The sequence below is a fragment of the Falco cherrug genome, chromosome 12 (genome assembly GCF_023634085.1).
Source record: "Falco cherrug isolate bFalChe1 chromosome 12, bFalChe1.pri, whole genome shotgun sequence".
NCBI classification, from domain to species: Eukaryota; Metazoa; Chordata; class Aves; order Falconiformes; family Falconidae; genus Falco; species Falco cherrug.
The window spans coordinates 11,302,929-11,325,245 of NC_073708.1; the positions used below are offsets into that span (position 1 = coordinate 11,302,929).

A 22,317-nucleotide genomic window follows, 5' to 3' on the forward strand; every position below is an offset into this window, starting at 1 on the left:
TTTAAGAAACTTGTATTTTTTTGAAAATATTCCACTGGAATAGTTTTCTCACTGAAGGCATTAAAAATAAAAAGCTATCCACACTGCACATGGAGTCTCTTGTACAATATCTTCTAGGAGAGATCTTGGACAAGATCCTGTACCATATACCGTTTTTTAAAAAAAACTTCTAGTCTGTGCAGCTGTTTCAATTGATTCTTTTTTTCCCCAGTACCCAGAGGGCCTATTTGAAATACTTTTGTCTTTACTGGTGAATAATGTGATAAATCATTAGTATGTGTGGATAAACAATGAACAATAAAGGACTCTATGCAGAATCACTGAAACCCTTCGGAACCATGATGCTACTTTCATATGTCAATATGAAAAAAATAAAGCAGGAGAAACCCTACTGTCCAGTTATCTTTCTTTCTTTTAAAATTGGTACTTTTGGTCTTCTCATGGCTTCAGTCTGCTCTGAGACCTCTGTAGTTTTGTTTTGTGGGTTTTTTGTAATTGTGGCTTTAGGTTTTCTAACTTAACATGGAATGGATTAGTTCAGTTTTGGAAGAATTAAGAGGAAGGGAGGGAGTAATAGCACACTTGCTGTCTTTCCTAATATGAATGTGACTTGATTTCAGCATCCTTACAATGCTAAGTGTACTCATATCCACAAGTTGTTTGTTCATGGGCAATTTGGTATTTTGTTTTTCTGAAATAAATTGTACTTGTTCTACCAAATAATATAGAAGAGAATATAAACAATTTTGACTGAATTTTTGTACATGTAGAACATCAAGAGACTTCAAAGAATTATCATTTTTTCCATTGCAGGCTACCTGCCATATTTCTTCTACCCGTTCTATATGGATAATTGTAACAGCAAGGTTTTTTCCCTTATGCATGCTCTTCCTTCTTTGTGAGACGGCAAAGCAAAAATGTCATTTTGGAAGATCGCATAGAGGCATGCTTAGTTGTCTGCAAAGCTTGACCAATTGTGGGATTGTTTTATATGTAGACTGGAGGTTCTGTAGCAGCCCCAGATGTTCATACCTTAGCAGATGCTTTCTTGTGTACTTTAGTGGAAACAGAGTCTTCAAATCCATGGTGCCTTTTCACATACTGTGGTATTACATTTGTTTTATGGAATGGGTTATATATTTCTTTAATTTTCAACATGTTACATAATACGAAAATGTATCACATTTGGGTAATCTGCATGATGGCATGTGGTACTTTCGACAGCTGAGGTTCTGGCACATTCATGGAAATGGGAAGGATCTGTGGTGTGACTCATTCCCTAGAGGGATGCTCTCACTTCTGTATCATAATCTATTCAGGCTTTTATTGACAAACTTGCTAAGGTTAAAACAGTTGTATTTCACCTGAGCTACCAGTTTGCAGCTTCACACAGGTAGTCCTTTGCCAGTTTTTGCAAATGTGGGGGGCTGCCTGTGTGAGATGATAGGGACTTTCCTCCAGGTGGGCTCCTCTAAGCTAATCTCTCAGTAGATATGTCTCAGATCTCAGCCTCTGTGGTGTGGCTAGGCTGTGTCATTCAACACCAGCTGTTTAAACCCAGGGAACTAACACTTGAGCCCTGGAGGCTAAAACGGGACTGAAACTAGCCTGTTCTAATATAAATGGGTGACAGGCTGAGACCGAGAATTATTTCAAGGGCTGGATTCTTGACATGCAAAGTCTCGTTGGCAGCTTTACGTATTAATGTATTTGTTTACAACAAATTATGCATGGTCTCGTTACAATCATCAGATAATCTTTACTGATGTAGGTCAGAAGCTTAGTCACTGACGTGCTGTCACCTTTATAAATATGCTTAGAAGCATCTAAGCAAAACACAATGGGATCTGTCACTTTTTAAATCATTTGTTCATATTGGTTAAATAGTAATTGGTGTCATAATTCTGTTCCATGTGGTAGTAGAACTTTGCCAGTTTAACAGGCTGCAAGCCTGACAGTCCCGTAAATCAGAGTTTCTAGACACCACATTTCTGTATTTGGTCACTTAAACGCTGTCTTTTTGTTTCCAAAATCTGAACAAAATGTAGCACACAGTTCTCAAAACGGGTAGTGGAAACAACATGTGTATAAAATTGTCTCTTAATTTTGTGATAAGTTACATATCAAAGTTGCGTTTCCTCCCTGGTATCTTGTCCCACTGTATTGCAGAAGCTGTCTTTTCGGCTGGGTGCAGTATTTGGAACATAAGCCAGTGGATCAGGTCGGATCAAGTATCTATAAAAAGAAATTATAGCTCTTATTAAAAAGGCTCAGTGCGAGCAAGGATAAAACAAGTACATACAGTTGTAACGTTGAAAAGATCTGGGGAAGACTTAGAGACTTATTTTAAAGGTGCTTAGTCTAGTTCCTATTGGGTAACATATCACTCATTTAGCTGTCAATAATAAAGCTTTTCACATTTTGTCTGCCTAGACATCATCTGCATGCACTAGTGCACAGCTAAAAATTTTGACCGACAGCTCCTTTGCCAGTAACTCTGTGCTTCTTTATGCATCTCCTTATTCATGACGTCTTAAAGTAGGGACAAGCAGTCTACAGAGTAATTTCTAAAATAATTTTGTGAGAAAACAATGGATAAGTCTAGTCACTGTGCTCAATAAATACAAAGCCTGATGTCGATAATCTCAGTGTAGGCTGACAGATACAGAGATGGAGTCTAAGAACTTCTTAGTAGATCTGAATATTTGAGGAAAATGCCTCATGAGTTCGAACCAAAGTTTGAGATGTTTAAAATGACTGCTTTTCTTAGGGTAAGGATGGAAGAGCTTCCCATTAGTTTGTAAGTGTAAATTCTGCACTGTTTTGTCAGCTGTCTTAAGTGACAAATGATGTGATCTGAGACAGCTTTTGGTACTAACGTGGTAGCAGCCTTGTGCTGCTGCAGAACTAACACTTCAGTGTTCTGAGCCATCGATCAGCGCTTCCCAATGCCACTATGCTCCTAAAGAGAGAACAGACAAGTAGATTCAATCCCAATATCTAAACTTGTCCAAAGATGGGCAGTACTGTTGAAGCCATTGGAAATGTTATTTCAAATCCTGGTTTTGACTCTTCTTTCTTTCAGCAGGGGTGGAGGGGGATGATGGACACCACCAAAAAAAAACCCAAAACAAAACTCAAAAAGGGGCAGGAAAATGAAATGTGAATGAATCCTTCCTCTCATAGCCTCAGAAATCTGGGTGCCACATGTCTGTCCATCCCATCATCAACCAAATGAAAATGCTTAAATACCCCAACAGAGATGGTGTGCAGGCTGTGTGGTGCTTACAACGGTTTGCTCTATTACTTAGCAGTGGCCCTGAAGAAAGTCTCTGTTTCTGCAGGCCATGAACTTCTACATTCAGTATTAATGAGCATGTTTTGCCACAGACTGAATTAAAACACCCTCAAAAATTCTTCAATAAAATGCAAAATCCCGATTAACGGAACTGTTCTCTAAGTGCACGAGCAATCCCTGCCACATGTCCCACAGAACTGCTGTATGTTTTCAGCTTGCTTAGGAACAGACTGTTCCTGGCCCTTCAAAGCATGGGCTTCCACGTCTGGGGGCTTTATCACTGGTACCCAAGAAAGAATCACCTTGATCTCCATGATTTGGAACCACCGCCTGCCTCTGTTAATTTCTTAATGTTTATTTTTCTCTCAGGGCTAAAGTAGAATAGCAGCTTCCTCTCTCTCATGGAGTTTGTTGATACAAACACCCTGAACTTACTTGTGTAAGCAAACAATTGACTTAAGTAGGGGATTAAAGAAATCTACTCATACTGTTCCTATGTAGGTCACTTTCTCATGGTATCTGTTTGTTAAACATCAGCTTACTGCCCTCTATAACAGCTGTTGTTTATGTTTATTCTGGTAGAACCTATTTATTTTGCTGACCCAGAAACTGACAAGTAGTGGAAAAGCCTGCTCTATTCTGCTTGTTAAATCCAAATGAAGCGTATTTAAATACATGAAGAACACTCTTACTTTTCTTGCTTGATTTTTTTTTTTAATAGGCTGTCTTAGATTTGGGGGGGGAAATTCAGGTGCTTCTGTATTTATTTTTTTAGAGTAAACTAAACCAATTATTTGTACCTGAAGTATATAATTCACAGGGTCTACATCCCAAATAATTCTGTAGGAAGTAAATCACAGCATCCCTCAAGTGAAAATGAACAAGACTTTTATAGTGATAAACACTGATAAAATTTTAAGAAGCCTGAATATATGATAAACAACTGCTGGAGCCTTGAGGGTTTATAACTGGGCTCATGTCACAGCTGCCAAATCTCCGTGCCACCTTCCTCCCTTAGGCATGTCTGGACCAGTCCTGCATAAACAATTCCTGTGTGTGATCTTTGGATGTTACTGCAGATTGCTGAAGTTTGGAACTCTTAACTGCAACTCTTAGTACTGAAACTACAATTCTGAATTTGATGGTTTTATAGGGCACCATCAACACCAACCTCAGAACAAAGAACAGTGTAAATCTCCGGGGCGGGGGCGGGGGGGACCCACTCAAAAACAACCAAATGCATCAAGAAACTGCCATTAGTGAGGTTTTGAGGTTGTTGGTTTTGTGTGTGTGTGGTTTGTTGTTGTTGTGAGGGGGTTGTTTGGTTTTAGGGGTTTTTTTTGGGGGGTGGTGGTGGTTGTTTGGTTGTTTTTTTCTTTAATAAGGAGAGGGCTAGTGCTAGCAACAGAATATATTCTACTAATAGAACAAGGAGTGTTACTGCAAGATCCGTTTGCAAGTACTAAACTCTGCTATAGAAGAACATCAGGCTCTGCTGACAGTCAGGATGTTAAAACACTTTGCTACAAAAATCTCATGGGTATAGAATGAAAATGCTGTTATGCAGTGGCTGCTTCCTAAGGCATATAGGCTAGATGAAATGTAGTTATTAAGGCGAAGTCTGAACATATTACTAGAAACATAAGGGCTTTTTTTTTTTCAATTGTTCAATAAAAATAGTGAGATCATTGTCCTTTTAAGCTCCATCAGGTCAAGATACAAACATTAGCCTGCAAAGCTAATGCAAACACTAACAAGAAAGCTTTCTGAGCAACTACAGTTGCTCTGGGTGCAACCTATATCTAAAAGCTGAGAAGGTTTCCTCATATGCTGGTTCAGGGTTATATGTTACCCAATATACTCACAAGAAGTTACAAATGTAATAGGATCATAGCGAATGCAGAAGACTTCAAGTTCTATAAGCATGGGAAATCAGAGAATGAAGGTTCCATCTATAGGACTTAAAGCGAGTGTTTTGGCTTCTCTCACAGATACGCACAGAAACATGTGCTTTGGGTAACAATAAGCCATGTTGGCATAAAAGTGCAGCTAACAAGTGTGATGAAAGAGTAACCAGCAAAATCATATTGAGAAGGGGAGGGGAAAAAAATACCGGACGACTGGCTTTCCAGCTTGTCAGCAGGAAGGACAAATAGAAAAAGCTTTTTACAGGTTCTGGGTGGGATTTCTGACAAAGAGAACTGTAGAAAGAGAACGACCTCTTCGTCCTTGCCTCTCTGCTAATAATCCCCCATTGCATGAGGGTGAACTGGCTGCCTAGTCCAGAGAACTATATTCAGTCAGAGTAATGATCTGGGTTATGGAAGCCTTAACAGTTACGCAGATACAAGTATTATGTTCTTGTGTCAGGTTTTAAAAAAACGAAGTCTGAGCTTAAGCTGCGACACAGGCCCACTCAATAAGTATTGGGAAATGAACATACATCAAGCTAGGTAACAGTATGTGCGTTTACAGGCTAAATATGTGTAGGTAGCACACTACGAATTCAGTACCGCTACAAGTTTTTGCAATATTGGACTGCTGAGTACCTTTGGTTTTGCAAAGAAAGAAAAACAGAATGCAGGATAGCTCGTTCATCTAGATAGAACAGGTAACAGTACGTGAATTTACAGGTTAAATATTAGCGTGCATCATACTGTGGATTCCTGTAACAATAAAAACAGTATTCCAAATAATTTCAACATTTTATGATAATTGCCTTTGCTGTTTGATACAGTTGATACCATGGTGTGTTCTTCATATGAGGATTTTGTTTTAGTATCAGTAGGGCTAACTTCCTGCTCCTCCTCTGCAAGCAGTGAGGTGAGTCAGCACTGATGTGCAGGACCTTGCACAACTGGGCTGTGTGGTTTCTTTCCCTGGAGCAGATGGGGCACGTCAGTGTCGCCAGGCAGCGGCGGGAGAGGTTAGACACAGAAATGGCTTGGGACCTAACACAGCAATCACATCAGCCTTCAGTGTGAGACAATGACAAATAACTATCTAAAATTCTTGACTTCCAACACTTTCTTGATGGTGCAAATTTGTGTTCACTTTCTTCCCTTCTTTTTTTCATGTAGTCTGCAAAATTCCTGGTAAGCAAGTGAAAAAATATCCTGTGTGAAGTTCCTGCCGTTTTTATTTGGGTTATCTTAAGCATGAGTATCACATGATATTCAGAAGACTGCCATTTGCTTTAATGACCTTTGAATCTATGTAATGAAATTCTATGTGAAAACACTGATTTTGAAGGGTTGATCTTTCTATTATGATGAGGTAGCTAAATCTAGCTTTAAATTGGGTAGCAAGAATTTAATGCAAATATTAATTCTGTGAAGCTGTCCAGCAGACTTGATTAATTATTTTCTAAATATATCCTATAACAGAGTAAGAGGAGGATGAGAGAATATGAGGTAAAAACATTACTAACGTATGTTACATATTCATATGTGTATTTTAAATACACACATATATATGAATAATTGTCTATTTAAATAGAAGTCCCCGTAGTAATATCTTTTTTCCAGGTGCACGGCAAAGTTAGGGGTTCTTTTCCAGCAGAAAAATAACAAAATAAAGCCAGACAGGAAGTGAAAACAAGACATTTTTCAGGTCTTCTGACTTGGGGTTTTTTTGTGTTGTGCTTTAACTTACACTATGTCATTCAGCTCTAATCTTGTATCTGGAGAAGGATTGATCAGGATGTAAGAAAGGTTGTTCTGATGATCATTCATTTCATCTATAGGACAAAAAAAACCAAACAAACCCAACATACAAAATTAATTATATTTGCAAATAAATAGTGAAAAGCGTGATTTCTGGCAAACTAATTTGATGAAAGATCTTCTTTGGTTCATAGGGCTGCCAAAAGTGTCAAAGTGCTTTCAAATAAGTTTAGCTAGTTTTTTCCGACTGTACTTGAATCGGAAATATCTGACATAGCATCTTTTGATTTATCAGTTTTCAAAATATCCTGTTTCTGAATAATCAAAAAATGTTCTTTTGCATTTTTTTCAGTCATAGAAATTCTGAATGCAACCCAGTTTTAGAGTGATTTACCAATCTGTCATGTGGCTTATGTTCGTATGTGGGAAGTAGGGACTTCCATCCTCAGCTGGCGTTGGGTTCAAGTGGCAAGCAAGTTTAATGCAGGTGTATGGCATTCTCATCCACTTCCAGGTTTGGTCAATATAAACCTTTTTTCCTTTTCTCTATTTATCTGATAAGCGTTTTCCTTCCTTTTATCACCTGTGCCAATGGGTTGAAACGTGAATGCTGTATAGATGGAAATTGGTATTTTTTTTCTTGCATTTTAAACAATTTTTCTAACAGTATGTTGCAAATGAAGGCTGACAGAAAATCTTTTTTAATTTTTTTTAATGTTTTTGCCTAGTCAAGTCTTGCTAAATTGCAGCTGCCACTGCAGTGCCTTTTGTATAGCCTTCTCTTGGTATGCTTCCTGGGATGCTGCAGTGAGACTAGTTTTAATTTGATAGAACTAGAAAGGAGAAGCATTGCTTCTGTGTTAATTTCTCTCTTCAGCATTTTAGGGAAAATGATTTGAAAGAGAACAGCCCCATTCTAGTTTCAATGCAATTCCTAAATCTTTTGCTAATGAAGTATTCTTGTTATACTGTCTGTAGGTTGAAAATTATATTGGGTATTTTCTAGTGTCATCTTTCTACATGCTTATATTCGCACCACCATAGGCACGCCTCTCTAGAAAGCAATCAGATAAGCTCACATAGATTCTTACATGCAATTACACAGCCAGAATGGTGTTTTACGACACAGCTTACTTCTCTAAAGGTGGAACCAATGCAAAGTATTCTAAGCCGTTATACAAGCAGCTGTGCCGCCATACTAACATCACGCCTCTGCTAGAGGCTTGGATGGTCAAAACAGTGTTGTGTCTCAGTGGCTTAATGGAACTCACAGTTAATTGAATTTAAATTTGGAGGTCTTAAAGGTTATTAGGTTATCAATGTAAAAAGGACCCTGAAGATGTGAAACTGGCTTCAGAGATCATCCCCATACATGGAGATACATAAGCAGCTGTGATTTTTTTTTTTAATTTTTTTTTTCTTTTTGGTCATTGTTCCCTGTACATGCAGAGAGATAGTACTAAGCAGTGTGTTTAACTGCTGCAGGGAGTTAACTGGTATGATTGACTCCTGATAGTTTGAAAGGCCAGGGAGATTTAAAAGTTTTTATTCTGTGTTTAATATGTAGTGGGATGAGCGCAGAGTGAGCTAGCTCTGAAGCGGGGTGAAAGGCTTCTGACATTTCTTTCTGAATGTGAGGGAGTGTGGAGAGATGGCAGTGGGGATGTGACAACCCAGGTTTGCAGCTGATTGCCTGTGTAAAACTGATCTGTGTTTTTTGAGGGGTTTGTTGTTTTTTTTTTTTTTTTTCAGAACGTGGGTATTCCTGGGCTTGTAAAAGTAGAAGCTTTCTTTATAATGAGGTGCATCTGTAACAAAATGGAGACGTGATCATGAAAATCTATAAATCAAAATCAGGGCAGATAAATGTAATCAGGTGAAGCATTTACGTATCAAGATTTTGTTATTCTGCAATTGGTATATATTCTTCCTAAATTTTAAATAACGAAATAAACAATTACTGTTGGCTTTTAACTTTTAAAAGAAAGACAGGGATACAACAAAGTTTTCTTGTTACTAGGATAAATATGAATCAAATTTACAAAACTTCTTTGCAGTTGATCAAATGTTATTGTGGCCTGTGTCACTCCTGGAAAATATTTAGTCCTGAATCTTCTTCAGAGAGTCGTATAGTATCCAAAAAGGAAGCAGGAGTAGTAATTATCCAGTTGTAGTGTGGGATAAAAATCTTGCATTTACATATCTAATTTGTAAAGATTGAGCTAAACTATAACCATGTATTCTGTAGCAGCCTTCTCTCACAATTAAGTTGATTTTACATCAATAGCAGCAATAAGAACTACTGCTGGGTATTGCTATTGATGTCAAAAGATGTTTTGACCCTGCATTGAGAATGTGTGTAGTTAAAATAGAAATAGCCATTCTGCAGGAAATACACCATTTACCTACACTGAATGGATAATGTGGGGGTAAGTCAAATTTAAAAATAACCGCGTTGAAAAATGAAGAGTAGCACTTCTGTAAAACAGTACGTTTTGGATTCTTGGAATTAAAATTGAGCATGGGAACACCCCAGTTGGTGCTTCTGAAGTAGAAAGCACTAAGCTCCAGATTGGACCTACTATGCAGACAAATACGATGAGATCTAGAAATTCTTGCTGTTTCTAGGACAGCCAGAACCCATACTTCTGGGAGCTTCCACACAACACACTACAGAGTCAAGGCTGTAGAAAGGCAACCCAGGCAGCCGTGGTGCATATATTAAAGTGTTAGCAACCCAGCATCAGCCTTGCTGGGTAAAAATGGCATCTAAAGACCTAAAGACATGCTGCATAAAAATTACTTTAACATGACACTTTGGCATCCATTTTAAAAATTGCAGGGAAAATGCAAGATCCTTCACATATAGACAACTCCCCACCCTGACATATGAGTGAACTTCACAACAGCTCTGTCTTCATCTACATTTCAACAAGTTTGAGGAAATATGGTGAAGCTGTTCAGTGACAGGGGAATGTTTATATATTCTGAATACACATATCATATGTGCTAAATATAAATGTGACTGGCAGGCTGCCATCTGAGCTTTCCACTTGAAAATAGGAATAGGTGCTAACAGAACTGATTAAAAACACTCCAAGTTTTAGTAAAAAGAAACAAAAACCAACCAAACAAAAAAACCCCAAAACAACAAAACTATTATCATAAACTTCATATATAGCACCTTCAGTTCTTAAAAAGTAAGTTCATCTTGCGTAATACTAATGCTTTTATTAATTTCAAGTATTTTAGTAATCATACCGTATCCTGCTGGAGAAAGGCCCAGATGCTTCATTCTGTTTTTCACAAGTTCGGCGAGTTCCTGCCTTTCTGACCTCCTGTAAAGGTTCATTCGCTGCTGGTTTATCTTCTCGGCTGTTTTACCAGGGTGTCTCGGTACTCTTCTGCTCAGCCGTCGGGCCCACTGCATGCTTTTTCGTCGTAACAAGGGATGATCAGACTGATCACTAGATGTTGAGTTACGATGATTACTACGGTAACTGATCTGTTCTTTGGTGTCCTTAGTGTCTTCCCATTCTTCAACACTGATAGAGATTTGAGACTTGAAAGGAAAATGACAAGAGAGATTAAGGGCTTTAAAAAATGGAAACAGATTAAGATGTTCTCTCCTCTTTTCAACAGTGCAGTTGAACATGTCTTTTGGTTGGAACGAAGCTGAGGGGATTCAGCTGTTTGTACTTGGCAACTGTTCCTGAATTGGGCAGCCTTTACTAGACTTCAACTTATTATGTAAAAGGCTCGTTTATGATATAAATATGTTTCTCAAGTGAAAAGCAGTTAAGAGTTATTTAGTGCCTGATTCTATTTTGATTCTGAGAAAAACAACTCTAGCCTTCTGATACTGCCTTTCCTCGATCTCGGAATCTACAGTAATGACTTAATCTACTTTCTTCCAAGTCTGCAGGTCTTTTAGAATTTCAATTTCTATAGCTGCTTTTTCAATGTATGTTTTGGATTCATTAACTCATAGTTAAACTTTGGCTGCACTGTTCTGAGTACAATTTTAAGTGGAGACACAGATGGAACATGCCTGTTACCTGTGTCTCATTCCCAGGCATTTTAGGACCCTCCAGCACATGGTATCTGGAATACCTCTGTGTCTGAAAGCAGACATATGCAGTAGCCTTCAGTGTGACTCGGGGCACCTCTTGCAAAAAAAGTAATTAATTCCTACCTTAAAGCATAGTGATGTTGCTTTTTCACTCATGTAGTAACAAAAAAAAGCAGACTTAAGAGCCAAAATCTGTCTCTCTTGCTGTATTTTCTTTATGCCACCCAAGTATGACCAATCGTATATACATACAGCAGTACTGAAATAACTCAAGTGGATGGACTGCGTTGGTTCTAACATACAAAAAGATCATAGGAAACGTAAGAAGACAAAATTTTAAAGACAACTTCAAAACTGCTTTAATGTCTGTTTTATATTTAACTAAAACTTTTAGCTTCTAGTTTCAAAACTACTTCCTTATAATCCTGAGTTATTGATGTCACCTTTGAAATGTCTTTTACTGACACCGAATCAGTGAAGCCCTTGCTGGTGTAAGCACAGTCATACTGCCAAGTTACTGGTGACCTATTTCAGTGTGTTGCATGTTTAAAATAAATGAAGTATGAAAAAAAGATGACTTGAAGTGGAGCTGGCTCAGTCTGTATGAATCCTCAAGAAGAGAAAGAGTTCACAGAAGGCAGGAAGGGATCAGCAAATAAAGCAAATTTAACTGAAGAGCTACTGAGGTTCTGAAGGCCTTTTCCCATCAACATAAAATCCGAACGCAAGATTCTGTTGACCTCATTGGTGTTGAAAATAACCCTTCTTTAAGAGGCTCAGCACCCTGTCCCAAACAGAATCTGTAAGGTTCCTGGAATCCATAAAATTTTATTTGAGATGAATAAGTCTGACACTATTTTTTTCCCCTTTTGCACAATCAAAACTAACAATTAAAAAGAACATTAAAATATGCTTATGTTGTAGCACTTAAGTAAAATCACATTTTTAATATTCTAGACTAGGATATGAAATAAGCCTCATGCAAAGACCCACTAATTTATTGAGGATCTTCAGATTAGTCTGCCATAGAAAGGTGGGTTTTTTGAAAAACTACATGATTTTTGAAGTTTTGTTACTGACTCGGCTGATGTTATTTTGGGCAGAGCATAAGAAAGAACCCTGAATCCCCACGTACCGGAATGCTATTTGATTCTGTTATTATCTGAAACTGACTTTTGGTTTTGAATGTGTTTTACAGTAAGGATCAATGTAGGCAAAGTACATTCCATATAACAAGGGGCTGCTTATGGATAGAAAGGGTCTATTTGGTATGAACAAATCTAATACAAACAGTGTAAAGTATGGTCTTGTTTTGCCATTCCTTCTGCCTGCATTGGTAGCTTCCTTTGTCCAGCTCTTCATAAAACAGCCATCTGGACCTGCTGGCAGTAGTATTGGAAAGGCGGAGACCGATCATCCTAATTCTTACAGCAGGGTAAATCACATTTTTTGAGCCAGAGATTTATTAGGAGAGGCCAAGTAAAAGAACAAGGCTCTTGATTTTGCGAATCTGTAAATCCTTAGTTTGAACTTTTGAAACACTGAGACAGGTCAGTTGAAACCAGAAATCAAGGGGACTGAATATTTTACTTCAGTGACTGTTCAGTTTTTATGGTGCCTGTTGAGAAGGATGTTCAGAATGGCCCTTTGCTGCATGCAGGAGGAAAAAATTAAAACTGCTTAAAGGCAAAGCAAAACCAAAGAAACACAAAACTTCAGAGGCAGCACAGAAGTGTGCCTGTCAGTGCCTGCTCTTTAATCCACGGAAGATAAAAGCCCAGCACAGAGTACTTCTGTGTGTCCTCCTCTGTTTCAATCAGTCTCAAACTTTCTTTAAAAATACTTCCATAATAATACTTCCAAAACATATTTGTTTTGAGGTTTGATTGCTTTGATTTCTTTTAATTTAACTTCCTTTTTGCAAAGCTTCTAAACCTGCTCTGTAAGAATGATACGGTGTCACAACTACTATATAGCAGTAATTGATCCTATGTTTTATGAAATTTACATAATTTTTTTTAGATTCCTTAAAACGGAAACATGGTGAGATCTCTGGAAAATACCAAGGTGCATGTTAGGTCTTTACATAATCACTGCTCCTTTTACTAGGGAAAAAAATCTGTATGTCACACATTAAGTGATGAAGCATTTGCCTTTAATTTTATTTTTTATTAATTTTATTTATTTATTAAGTTTCAGGGGTGTGTGTTTTTTTACAAGGCAGGTTCCCATCTCAAGTGTCAGACTGTGTGTCCAAATGGATATGATTGCTCACTTGTGCTGCTGGACGTCTGTGACCCACAGGGGGGTTTCCACTCTGGCAAGGTGCTCTAATAGGACATTTCACACCCTTTTTTAAACCCTAGCTCAGGCTGGCCAACACATTGCAGGAACGGGGATGTAGTCGCCAACACGCCCATGCTCATATTTGAGATGGTCAGGGTGGCTGTGAGTATGGCAGTAACAGCACTACAACACCAAACATCGGTTAGCTTCTTGGATCTCTGTTCCCATGCCTTGCTGCTCCCTGGGAGCTAAGCGTGAGTAAAATATGGAGCAGTTTTAATGTGCATATTCACCCATTCTGAAGCAATGCCTTGTTTTTATCTAACTGCAAGCTTTATGTTAAAATAACTTTACTGTTCTGTATACCAATAGCTCTTAGTTGCATCTAGGCTGCTAGGAAGGCTTTTCAGCTCCAACAGCTGTCTGAACTGTTGTTATGTACAGCCACGTAGTCCTTTTATGATAAACTTTGGGATTTCTGTCCATTAGCATTTAAGGTGGTTAGGATCAACGCTTTAACCAGACTGTAAAGATGATCTGTTATCTTTGGAATTCAATAGGGACAGGACCAAATGAGACCAAATTCCATTGGGCTTTTTTGAAAGTCAGCTTTCATATTTTTAATAAGAAGTTTGTGTCCAGAACAACGCTGCTTTAAGCTTTATTTATGCAAGGTTGATCCATTCCATAGCTCCATTTCCTGCAAGGATTTTTACTCCTGGGTTTTAACCCAGTGTGCTGGTTTTGGCTGGGATACAGTTATATTTCTTCATAGTAGTTTGCATGAGGCTGTATTTTGGGTTTGTGATGAAAATGGTGCTGGTAACACAGGGATGTATCAGTTACTGCTGAGCAGTGCTTGCACAGAGCCAAGGGCTTTTCTGCTCCTCACTGTGCCCTGCCAGCGAGCAGGCTGGGGGGCACAAGAAGCTGCAAGGGGGCACAGCCAGGACAGCTGAGCCCAAGCATTCAAAGGGACATCCCATACCACATGGTGTTGTGTTCAGCAATAAAGGCTGGGGAAGGTGAACGAATGGGAGGACGTGTGGAGTTAATGGCATTTGTCTTCCCAAGTATGTGTGATGGAGCGCCACTGTCCTGGCGATGGCTGAACCCCTGCCTGCCAACGGGAAGCAACGAATGCATTCCTTGGCTTGCTTTGCTTGCGTGAGCAGCTTTTGTTTTACCTATTAAACTGTCTTTATCTTAACCCATGAGTTTTCCCACTTTTACTCCTCCGATCCTCTCCCCAGCCCACGGGGGGAGAGCAAGCAAGAAGCCGTGCAGGGCTTGCTGCCTGCTGGGCTTCAGCCACAACTCCCAGCGGCAGGCAGGCAACAAGCAAATACTTACTTGTGAAGCCATTTCTCGTGACTGACAAAAGAAGGGGAAAAAAGAAAACACAAGACAATTTAAACAGAAGTGAACCTGAAGAAACAAATGTGGAATTAACAGGAACCACAGAAAATCAGCTGCACAGGTAGTAAGGAAGATTTCGTATCTTCTTTTTTGTTTTTCTTTTATGAAATGGAAATGGTTTGAGTCATAGGTGCAGGTCATTGAAAGGCAGGCTAGATTTGCTTGTTATTTAGTAACTAAATGACCAAAAACTTTCTTTTTAAAGGAATTATATTTATCTGTCAGAATGAAGTGAGGGCTTCTCATTTGCATAGAACAAAAAAGGGGGTGTCAAAGGAGAAACTGTACATACAGAAATAATAATAATATTGGCATATTTTGTTCTTGTGGCTCAATTTAACTGCTGACAGTTTCCAGGTGTGTGCAATACAGATTAAGTTTTGTATCTCTGTTTAAACTCAAATTGATATACACATTGGAGGTTCTCTGAGTTAGAAACCTTCAAATTATGGTTAGAAGTTCCTAATTCCTGAGACAAATAGCAATTCACATTTCTCTAACTTCCAATTTAAAGATCTCATCCAACAATATTTTAAAGTTGTTTCTGGCTTAATATATTGAAAAGCTAAAATGATATCCCACGGTAATGTTATTTTATTAGTGAAATTAGTCCAAAATTCCTTTGACTTCAAAGGAAACACTTTGCAGAGAGATTACAGCTTTCAGCATCTCTGCTTTTGAGGTTTCTACCCATAAAGAACACAGAAGCAGGGCCAGATGTTGCCCTTTCGTGTTCTGGGGAAGAGCTAGGTTAGGGAAGATCGCCCTGCTCCTCTCTAGAGGGGGAAGGATTTTACAAATGCTCACTCAATGAACAAGAAACTGCTGCTGAAGTATTTAAGTGTGAAAATACCATGGGGGGGGGGGTGTCTGCATTCAGAGAGCCTTGAGATTTTTAAGAAGAGTAACATACGCTTTTACTTCACTTAATAAACAAGGACAGTGCCACCCTTCCACATGACTCCAGGACCTTACAAACTGAAAATTTATCTACGTTTCCCCCCCCCCCCCCCCCCATTCCCATTCTTCCTCTACCTGATCTAACTCAAACTCTTCAGGAGATTACCTGTGTAACCTGGTAGGAACTGACAGCAGAACTCCCCTGGTGCGCAGTGGCTTCCAGGCTGGTTTCAGTGTCTGAATGTTTTAAGAAATTGCTTCTTTGTAAAAGATGATCAATGACTATCTTAAACTAAATCTGGGCCTGGTCTGATCAAGTATTCAAGTACTGCATGTGTACAGGCTGCACAGGTTCCCAATGTTGTATGAAAATTGTGAGTTAGGAGGTAAGTGACTTGTGGTCCCAAACCTTATTTTCAGAAAAACATTTGAAAAATTTTGATCAGTTAAGCTTGCCTCAGAAGACTTACTTGAGTGTGAATGCTTAGCCCCACCTTCCTGCCAAAAAAAAAAAAGTTCACGTAGACAAGATGAGTGTCACTCTTCATAGTTACTCATCCACTGTACGGATGCTGTTTGCCAGTCAGCCTGTATGTTTGAAAGCATGTGAAAATGCAGAAAAGAAAAAAAAACAACCAACCAGGCCACCAAAATGCACTCTCCACAGCGTTACATGCTCACAGTTCAATTGTTCTGGATTCTCTTTTTGGGACCTGAAGCTAAATAGCCAGCTGTGGATGTGAGAATAAAAGATTGCCATGAATTTCGTATTACTTATTCAATGAATTCGTAAAGTTTGGCATGTCCTCTGTTTTGTTAAAAGCTATGACAGACTTTTTTTTCATATTGGCAGTGATGCTGCTTGTATTCTTCTCCAAGGAATGATTTTGACGGCTTATGTTAAGACTCCTACATTTTAAAAAATCAGCTGATGTTATTGCAGTGGCTGAGTCCCCTGGCTAAGCTGTAAAAGCCACCTGTGGAGGTATCGGTGGCTCACAGAGAGAGACACTACTGAACCTGGTGGAATCTTGCACAGCTTTTTGTAACCCTTATTTTTAAATTAACTTTAACTGAATGCTTATACCTCTTCCAAGATAAATCCTGCAGTTAAGCATTACATGGCTTAATATTTTATAACATTTTTTCTGAAATATGGAAGAGAAAATACAAATTGCCTGTCTAGGAAATTAGTAAACTATGTCTGAGTATTTCAGAAGAAAGTTGTTGTTCACTGTTGCATTGCAGAGCTGTATTTGAGCCATGGTTTCATGAGATGGCAGTTCTAATGGTCACATAAACAAATGGCTTGTACATGACAAATAAAAACTGCACAAACAAAAAAACCTTATGTTAAATAGTCAGGAGAAAGTATTTTCATCGTTCCTTGTATCGATATAGGAAGAAATGTATATATTTATACAGCAGACACATAAATACATATACACAAAAAATTACCACTGTTTGGCAGCTAGATTTAGAGAAATCCCACAATACTGTTGCTAACATTTATTTATTCTCTTGTTGCTCACCTCTACTTAGAAAGTCACGTGAATACTGAAAGGCCACCTGTTTTGAAATATAGTGCTGGCATTCTTGTCACCCCTGATACAGGACGTGGTTGTTCGGCTTGTTAGGGATATGGCCGTTAGCCACCATGTGCAAGTTCAGGTTAGAGCCAACTGTCCTGGCCCGTCCGACCTGTGCCCGAGCCGCCTCCTGCGGGCACTCGGCCAGTTCTCCGCAGGCAAGCACGGGAACGAAAGCCGGCAGGTCAGACTGGCTCTGGGTAGTCACCACGTCTGGGGCTGAGGGTGAACCCTGAGTTAACGTGACCACACACGTGTCAGCAGAGGGAGACCTTCCGTGGGTCGTTGGAATTCTGTACATTTGTTCTATGCATTTGCAGATACGGCACTTGCAGATACGGCAGTCACAATACTCTTTTTAAAAAGCGGCTCCCATTTTTCTGAGGACCGAAGAATGTAGCATGTACTCTGTAATCAAATTCAGAGAAAAGTACGGTAAACTGACATACCTCAGATGTTGTAAGCTTCTGGGATTCTGTCCTGTAGACTCCAATTGGAATGTCTCCTGTAGAAGAACAAAGTTTCTGATACAGCCTGGCATATGTCCTAATCCATAGATCCTCTTCCGTGATTTTCATCTGAACAAATAATAATAGGAAGGAGGACTTTTAACTCTTGAGGCCGTATCACTATGCTATACTTGAAAAAATTTTAAAACTAAACACTAGCTGGTAATGATCTCATTGTAGTATTGCACCTTTGCTCCACAACTGATCTGGAACTTCTATTGAGTTTGTAGGCACCATTTCTATTGTTCTCTCCCTGTCTGGGAGACACTGCAATGCAAATGGTTGTCTTATGAAATTGCTTCTGTCCTTGTTTTAAAATTACTTGACAACTTGTATGACAACCTTCATCCAGTGTTCATATCTGACTAAAATAAAAAAGAATGAACTAAATATTGGCAGCAGTAAGAAACTGGCGATGGACAGACTGAAGAACACACAAGTATTTTGAATGCAGCCAGATAACTGTTTACTAGACTGCAGGCTGAACATCTGGTGAGAAGGGACTGGGGGGGAAAGTAATACAGTAAGCATAGATGGCATAAGAAAGTCTTAAATTAATCTCAAGTATTTCATTACTGTTACACTAGCTTTAGTTGGAGATACGAGAGCTCCTTTTCAGAGATTCAACCGTCTTGCATTTATGGTAACAAAGTTTAATGACTGTCTAACAATTCCATTATTATTTTATATTTAAACAAAATTTTTAAACCATCATTGATAACTTCCTTTTTGAGAACAACATCCTGCAGTTCTTTTTAGTTACCCAGAAAGCAACTGGTAAATAACTCTACTGATCTGTTTACCCCCTGGGGTGTGATGGACATGGGACAAAACAGAAAGATGGGTCTTATTTTTAACAAAAATACAATTTTTGTTGGGTTTGTGTGTGTGTGTATATACATATTAAAAATAGATTAAAAAATAAACTGTGCTTTGGGGAATATGGACATACATAATAGCAAGATGACTTTTGAACTTTGACACTTAAACTAAAGTCATTTAATACATCTTACCCATATGTAATATCCAGTTCTGCCCTTTATTGCCTATGATGGAAATGGGTGTTGTGAAGTAGCATTGTGTTTCCACAATGCGCTAGCCAGCCTGTACAACACAGGTAGTGCTTCCTCTTTTTTTATATACTTAATTTGTAAAATTGCTTGCTGAACTGCCATTGCTATTTCATATAAAATGCATTTTTCCTGTGTTTTCCTGTTCTCCTGTTTTCCCTTGTGCTTTATAGAATTAATTGTATTTTCTTGGGGGAAGGGAGGGGTGTTTGTTGCTATGGAATTAACTAAAAATAGGTACGTTTTCCATCTAATTTTTTTGTCTTCTCCCCCCCCCCAAGTGAAAAAGGAAACAGGTCTTTCCTGGACTTTCAAAAAAGGAAGGGCCATACAAAGAAATTAAAAGTATTCTGCAGACAGTACAGAATCTTCTCTCATACTCTAATAATTTTTTTTTTTTAAATAACTTACGGAACAAAGAAACCCAGATCCTGGTGTAGTATCAAGTCCCAGCAGGAGTCTTGTAATAGAAATCATATAATCTTTCACAAATGACTGCAAGATTTTTAATAGGAGAGATGCAAAAGAAAGGAAAAAAAAATAATGAACAGATGAGCAGGTAACCATTAGCACCATGTGTGAATTTCAAAGAATTTGTACATCTGTGTTTACAATCAATCTCTTTATATTTTATGTATCTTAATCACTGTAGAAATAGCTATCCCTTTCTTTGTGTTGAATCTACTTACACAAAATAAATTTCATTACTTGATTCTGCATATGCATGCAATATACACACAGGATTCAAAGAGACTAAGGCATAATAAGGCACCATGAAAGTGAAGATGAATGTAGATATAAGATCAATGGAAGTTAAGGTCTTAGCCTTATTAGGTGTGAAATTATTATAATGAACTATTCTGTGCAAAAGAAACACTGTCTTATGTTAGATGGGTCTGCAGTACTGAGTAGTGGGTAATACTAAGGTGCGACTGTTATTATTTTAATTCAGACGAGTCATTTGCCTTCACCAATCCATCTGGTTTTTTAAGAGTTGATCTGCCTTATCTCAGGTCAGGCTTGTTGCTCTACTAACAGAAGTGTTTTAATGATTGGTTAAAAGGTAGAAATTAGGCTAAATGTAGAAGTATCGGCTAAGACCAGGACCAGACAATAGATCAGCTAAAATCTCAAATATTTCTCCTCCTTATGGCTTGGGCTGCTGGAATCAGAGGGCCGTGTGGGTGCTCTGTTAACTGTGGTAGGACAGTTCATTGCCACCTCTCCTTAGGTGTAGCAGGGCAGCATTCAAGGCAGGCTATCAATCCTTGTTGGAACACAACCTGCAATTAGCTCTTTTGGCTTAATGCAAATAGGGAGCTAGCAAATAGATTTTAATATAGAAATACCTTACAAAGCTGTTAGATAAATCCTTTAGAGTTATAGCATCTGAAATTGTTTAAACTCAGAAGCTAGACAGATTTGATACATAGCGATTAATCTATTTTAATTTTTGTACCGGTAATCTTCCAGTTGTGATTGGGTAAATGCCATTCAGCATCTTCTTGATATGAAGAAAATTTTCTGCAGCCTTCACTTACTTGTTATCTTGGAGGCAACATTTAAGATTATCATGTGCAGTCACAAGACCAAGTCTTCATTTTTGAGTCACTGTCCTAAAGATAATTAAAAGGCTTTTCCTTTGGCCTAACATAAGAAGCATCACATGAAACCCCTCTGTTGCTCATATGCAAAAGAAAAAGATGCCGTACAGAAAAGGATGTGACCATGGATAAAGAACAGAGGGAACTTGTTGTCATAGCATTTGTAACTCGGAATAAGAAAGATACTTCTAGAAAAAGACAGTTCACCAGAACAACAGGAGTTCAAAGAAAGAATGGGTAGAATTTGAGTGAGACTGAGTGTGTAGGTTTTATTGTTGTTGCTTTAAACACTTCCTGGTGAATGGTTTTACTCTGTCAAGTCATAGTATGACTGATCATGTCTAGGAGCAAATATAAAATATTGAAATTACTTACGCACTGGCAGGAATTGTTGATGATGACAGATCTGTTTCTATATAGGTGTCTTAAATATGGTTTTTAAAAAAGTTTTGCCATATGTGATGTTGATATTCTGGGACATGATTAAAAAAATGTTTTATAAGCAAATACATTTATTTCTAAACATCTAGAATTTGATAAATGGCTTTACACCAGTTGGCTAATCTGCTTTTGGTACCTGTCCATATACATGACTTTTATATATTACTGACTTTTTTGAGAAAATCTTAGCTTCAGGATTTTTTCTATTTATGTGGAATTTGCCCTCAGATAATTTATTTGGAAGTAGAATTTAGATAAAAGAATACCTTTTGTGCACCAAATTACCAAGTAAACTAATTTCCCTGAAAGAACGTTTAGCGTCTGAATACAAAGGCATCCACAGCCCACCTCTAGGTACAGGCAAAGTAGGTAGCTACTCAGGAGAGCAGACTACATGGGTCACAGCGATGTGGCTGCTTATTCTGCACACCTTGACCCTTGAAGGCTAGCGTTGGCAGCTGCCGCTTGGCCATCCCAATGTGTCAGGGTGTGCAGAAAGGTGGTCACGGCTGAGAAGCGAGGGCAATGTTCTACACTTTTTTTCACCCTGAAACCAGCAACTACGACCTTCATTTGCCCTGACCTCGTATTTTCTGATATATTGTTTCTTCATCTATCTGAGGCTGCTGCCCTTCCCTTATCCCCACGGACTAGCATCCTATCTTTTTGCATGAGGAGCTCTGTCCTGGATTCTTGGGCAGCAAGGTTCAGTGCTGCCTTTTCTTTCCCCACCATCTCTTTGTAACCACTGCATGTATTTCTTGTTAGGGCCAGAATGAGTTGCTTTAAGGTATGATGACTGGTCACCTGGAGGCCTAGTCAACGTGAGTAAGAGGACAGCACACAGTGAAGTAATTGAGGCCTCTTATCAGCAAATGCAGATGACTATCACTCATAAAAGTAATTCTGTTGATTTTTGTGGTTAGAGACACTACTTTGTGGGAATGGGCATGCCCTTTTTGTTGCAGAGTGCAAGTATTACTAGTATGTATAATCTGTATTTTATGTAGGCTTTATCAAAACTATCCTGCTTATTCACCAGCAGTAGTATATCGTTTAACAGCAGAATTTGTGCAAGGACAGGGCGATTTTGGGGCTGACAACAGAGGTAGTACTGTCATGTGGAATATGCTCCATTATCTTTTGCCTTTGCTTGTTCCTGGTGCAGACGCACATTAATGGCTTACATGTAGAAAACCAGGGTTGTCTAACAAGTACAATAACATATGTGGTAACAAGGCATGTCCGTGTTAAGGTAAGTCACGTTATTCTTCATCGTACCTGATAAAGCAGCGTATCCAACATACTGATGCTGAAAACCCTGCCAGCAGCGAATGGCAGTCGAAACATAAATGCCAGATTAGATCCCTTCTCCCGCTCTTTCTGTTAAGGAATTAAAAAATATAAAATACTTTTAGTGCTGATTTTGGAAGGACTATAATAAAAACATCAAATGCATATTAC

The 22,317-nt window shown here is 38.6% G+C and overlaps 1 protein-coding gene across 6 annotated transcripts in view; it reads right to left on the reverse strand.

Moving 5' to 3' along the window:
- Positions 1-1,680: 1,680 nt before the first annotated feature.
- Positions 1,681-22,317, reverse strand: part of KCNT2 (potassium sodium-activated channel subfamily T member 2) — a 147,445-nt gene continuing 126,808 nt past the window's right edge. For 5 of the 6 annotated variants that reach the window (XM_055724388.1, XM_055724389.1, XM_055724386.1 and 2 more), the window contains 6 exons: positions 22,135-22,236; positions 19,220-19,303; positions 17,679-17,807; positions 10,225-10,525; positions 6,953-7,037; positions 1,681-2,235 (listed from right to left, as the gene is read on the reverse strand). In XM_055724388.1, coding sequence (XP_055580363.1) covers positions 2,124-2,235; positions 6,953-7,037; positions 10,225-10,525; positions 17,679-17,807; positions 19,220-19,303; positions 22,135-22,236 — 813 coding nt within the window. In that variant the 3' untranslated portion in view covers positions 1,681-2,123. Of the gene's footprint in view, positions 2,236-6,952; positions 7,038-10,224; positions 10,526-17,678; positions 17,808-19,219; positions 19,304-20,787; positions 20,885-22,134; positions 22,237-22,317 lie in introns of those variants that run through there. The other variant, XM_055724390.1, reaches the window with a different exon arrangement.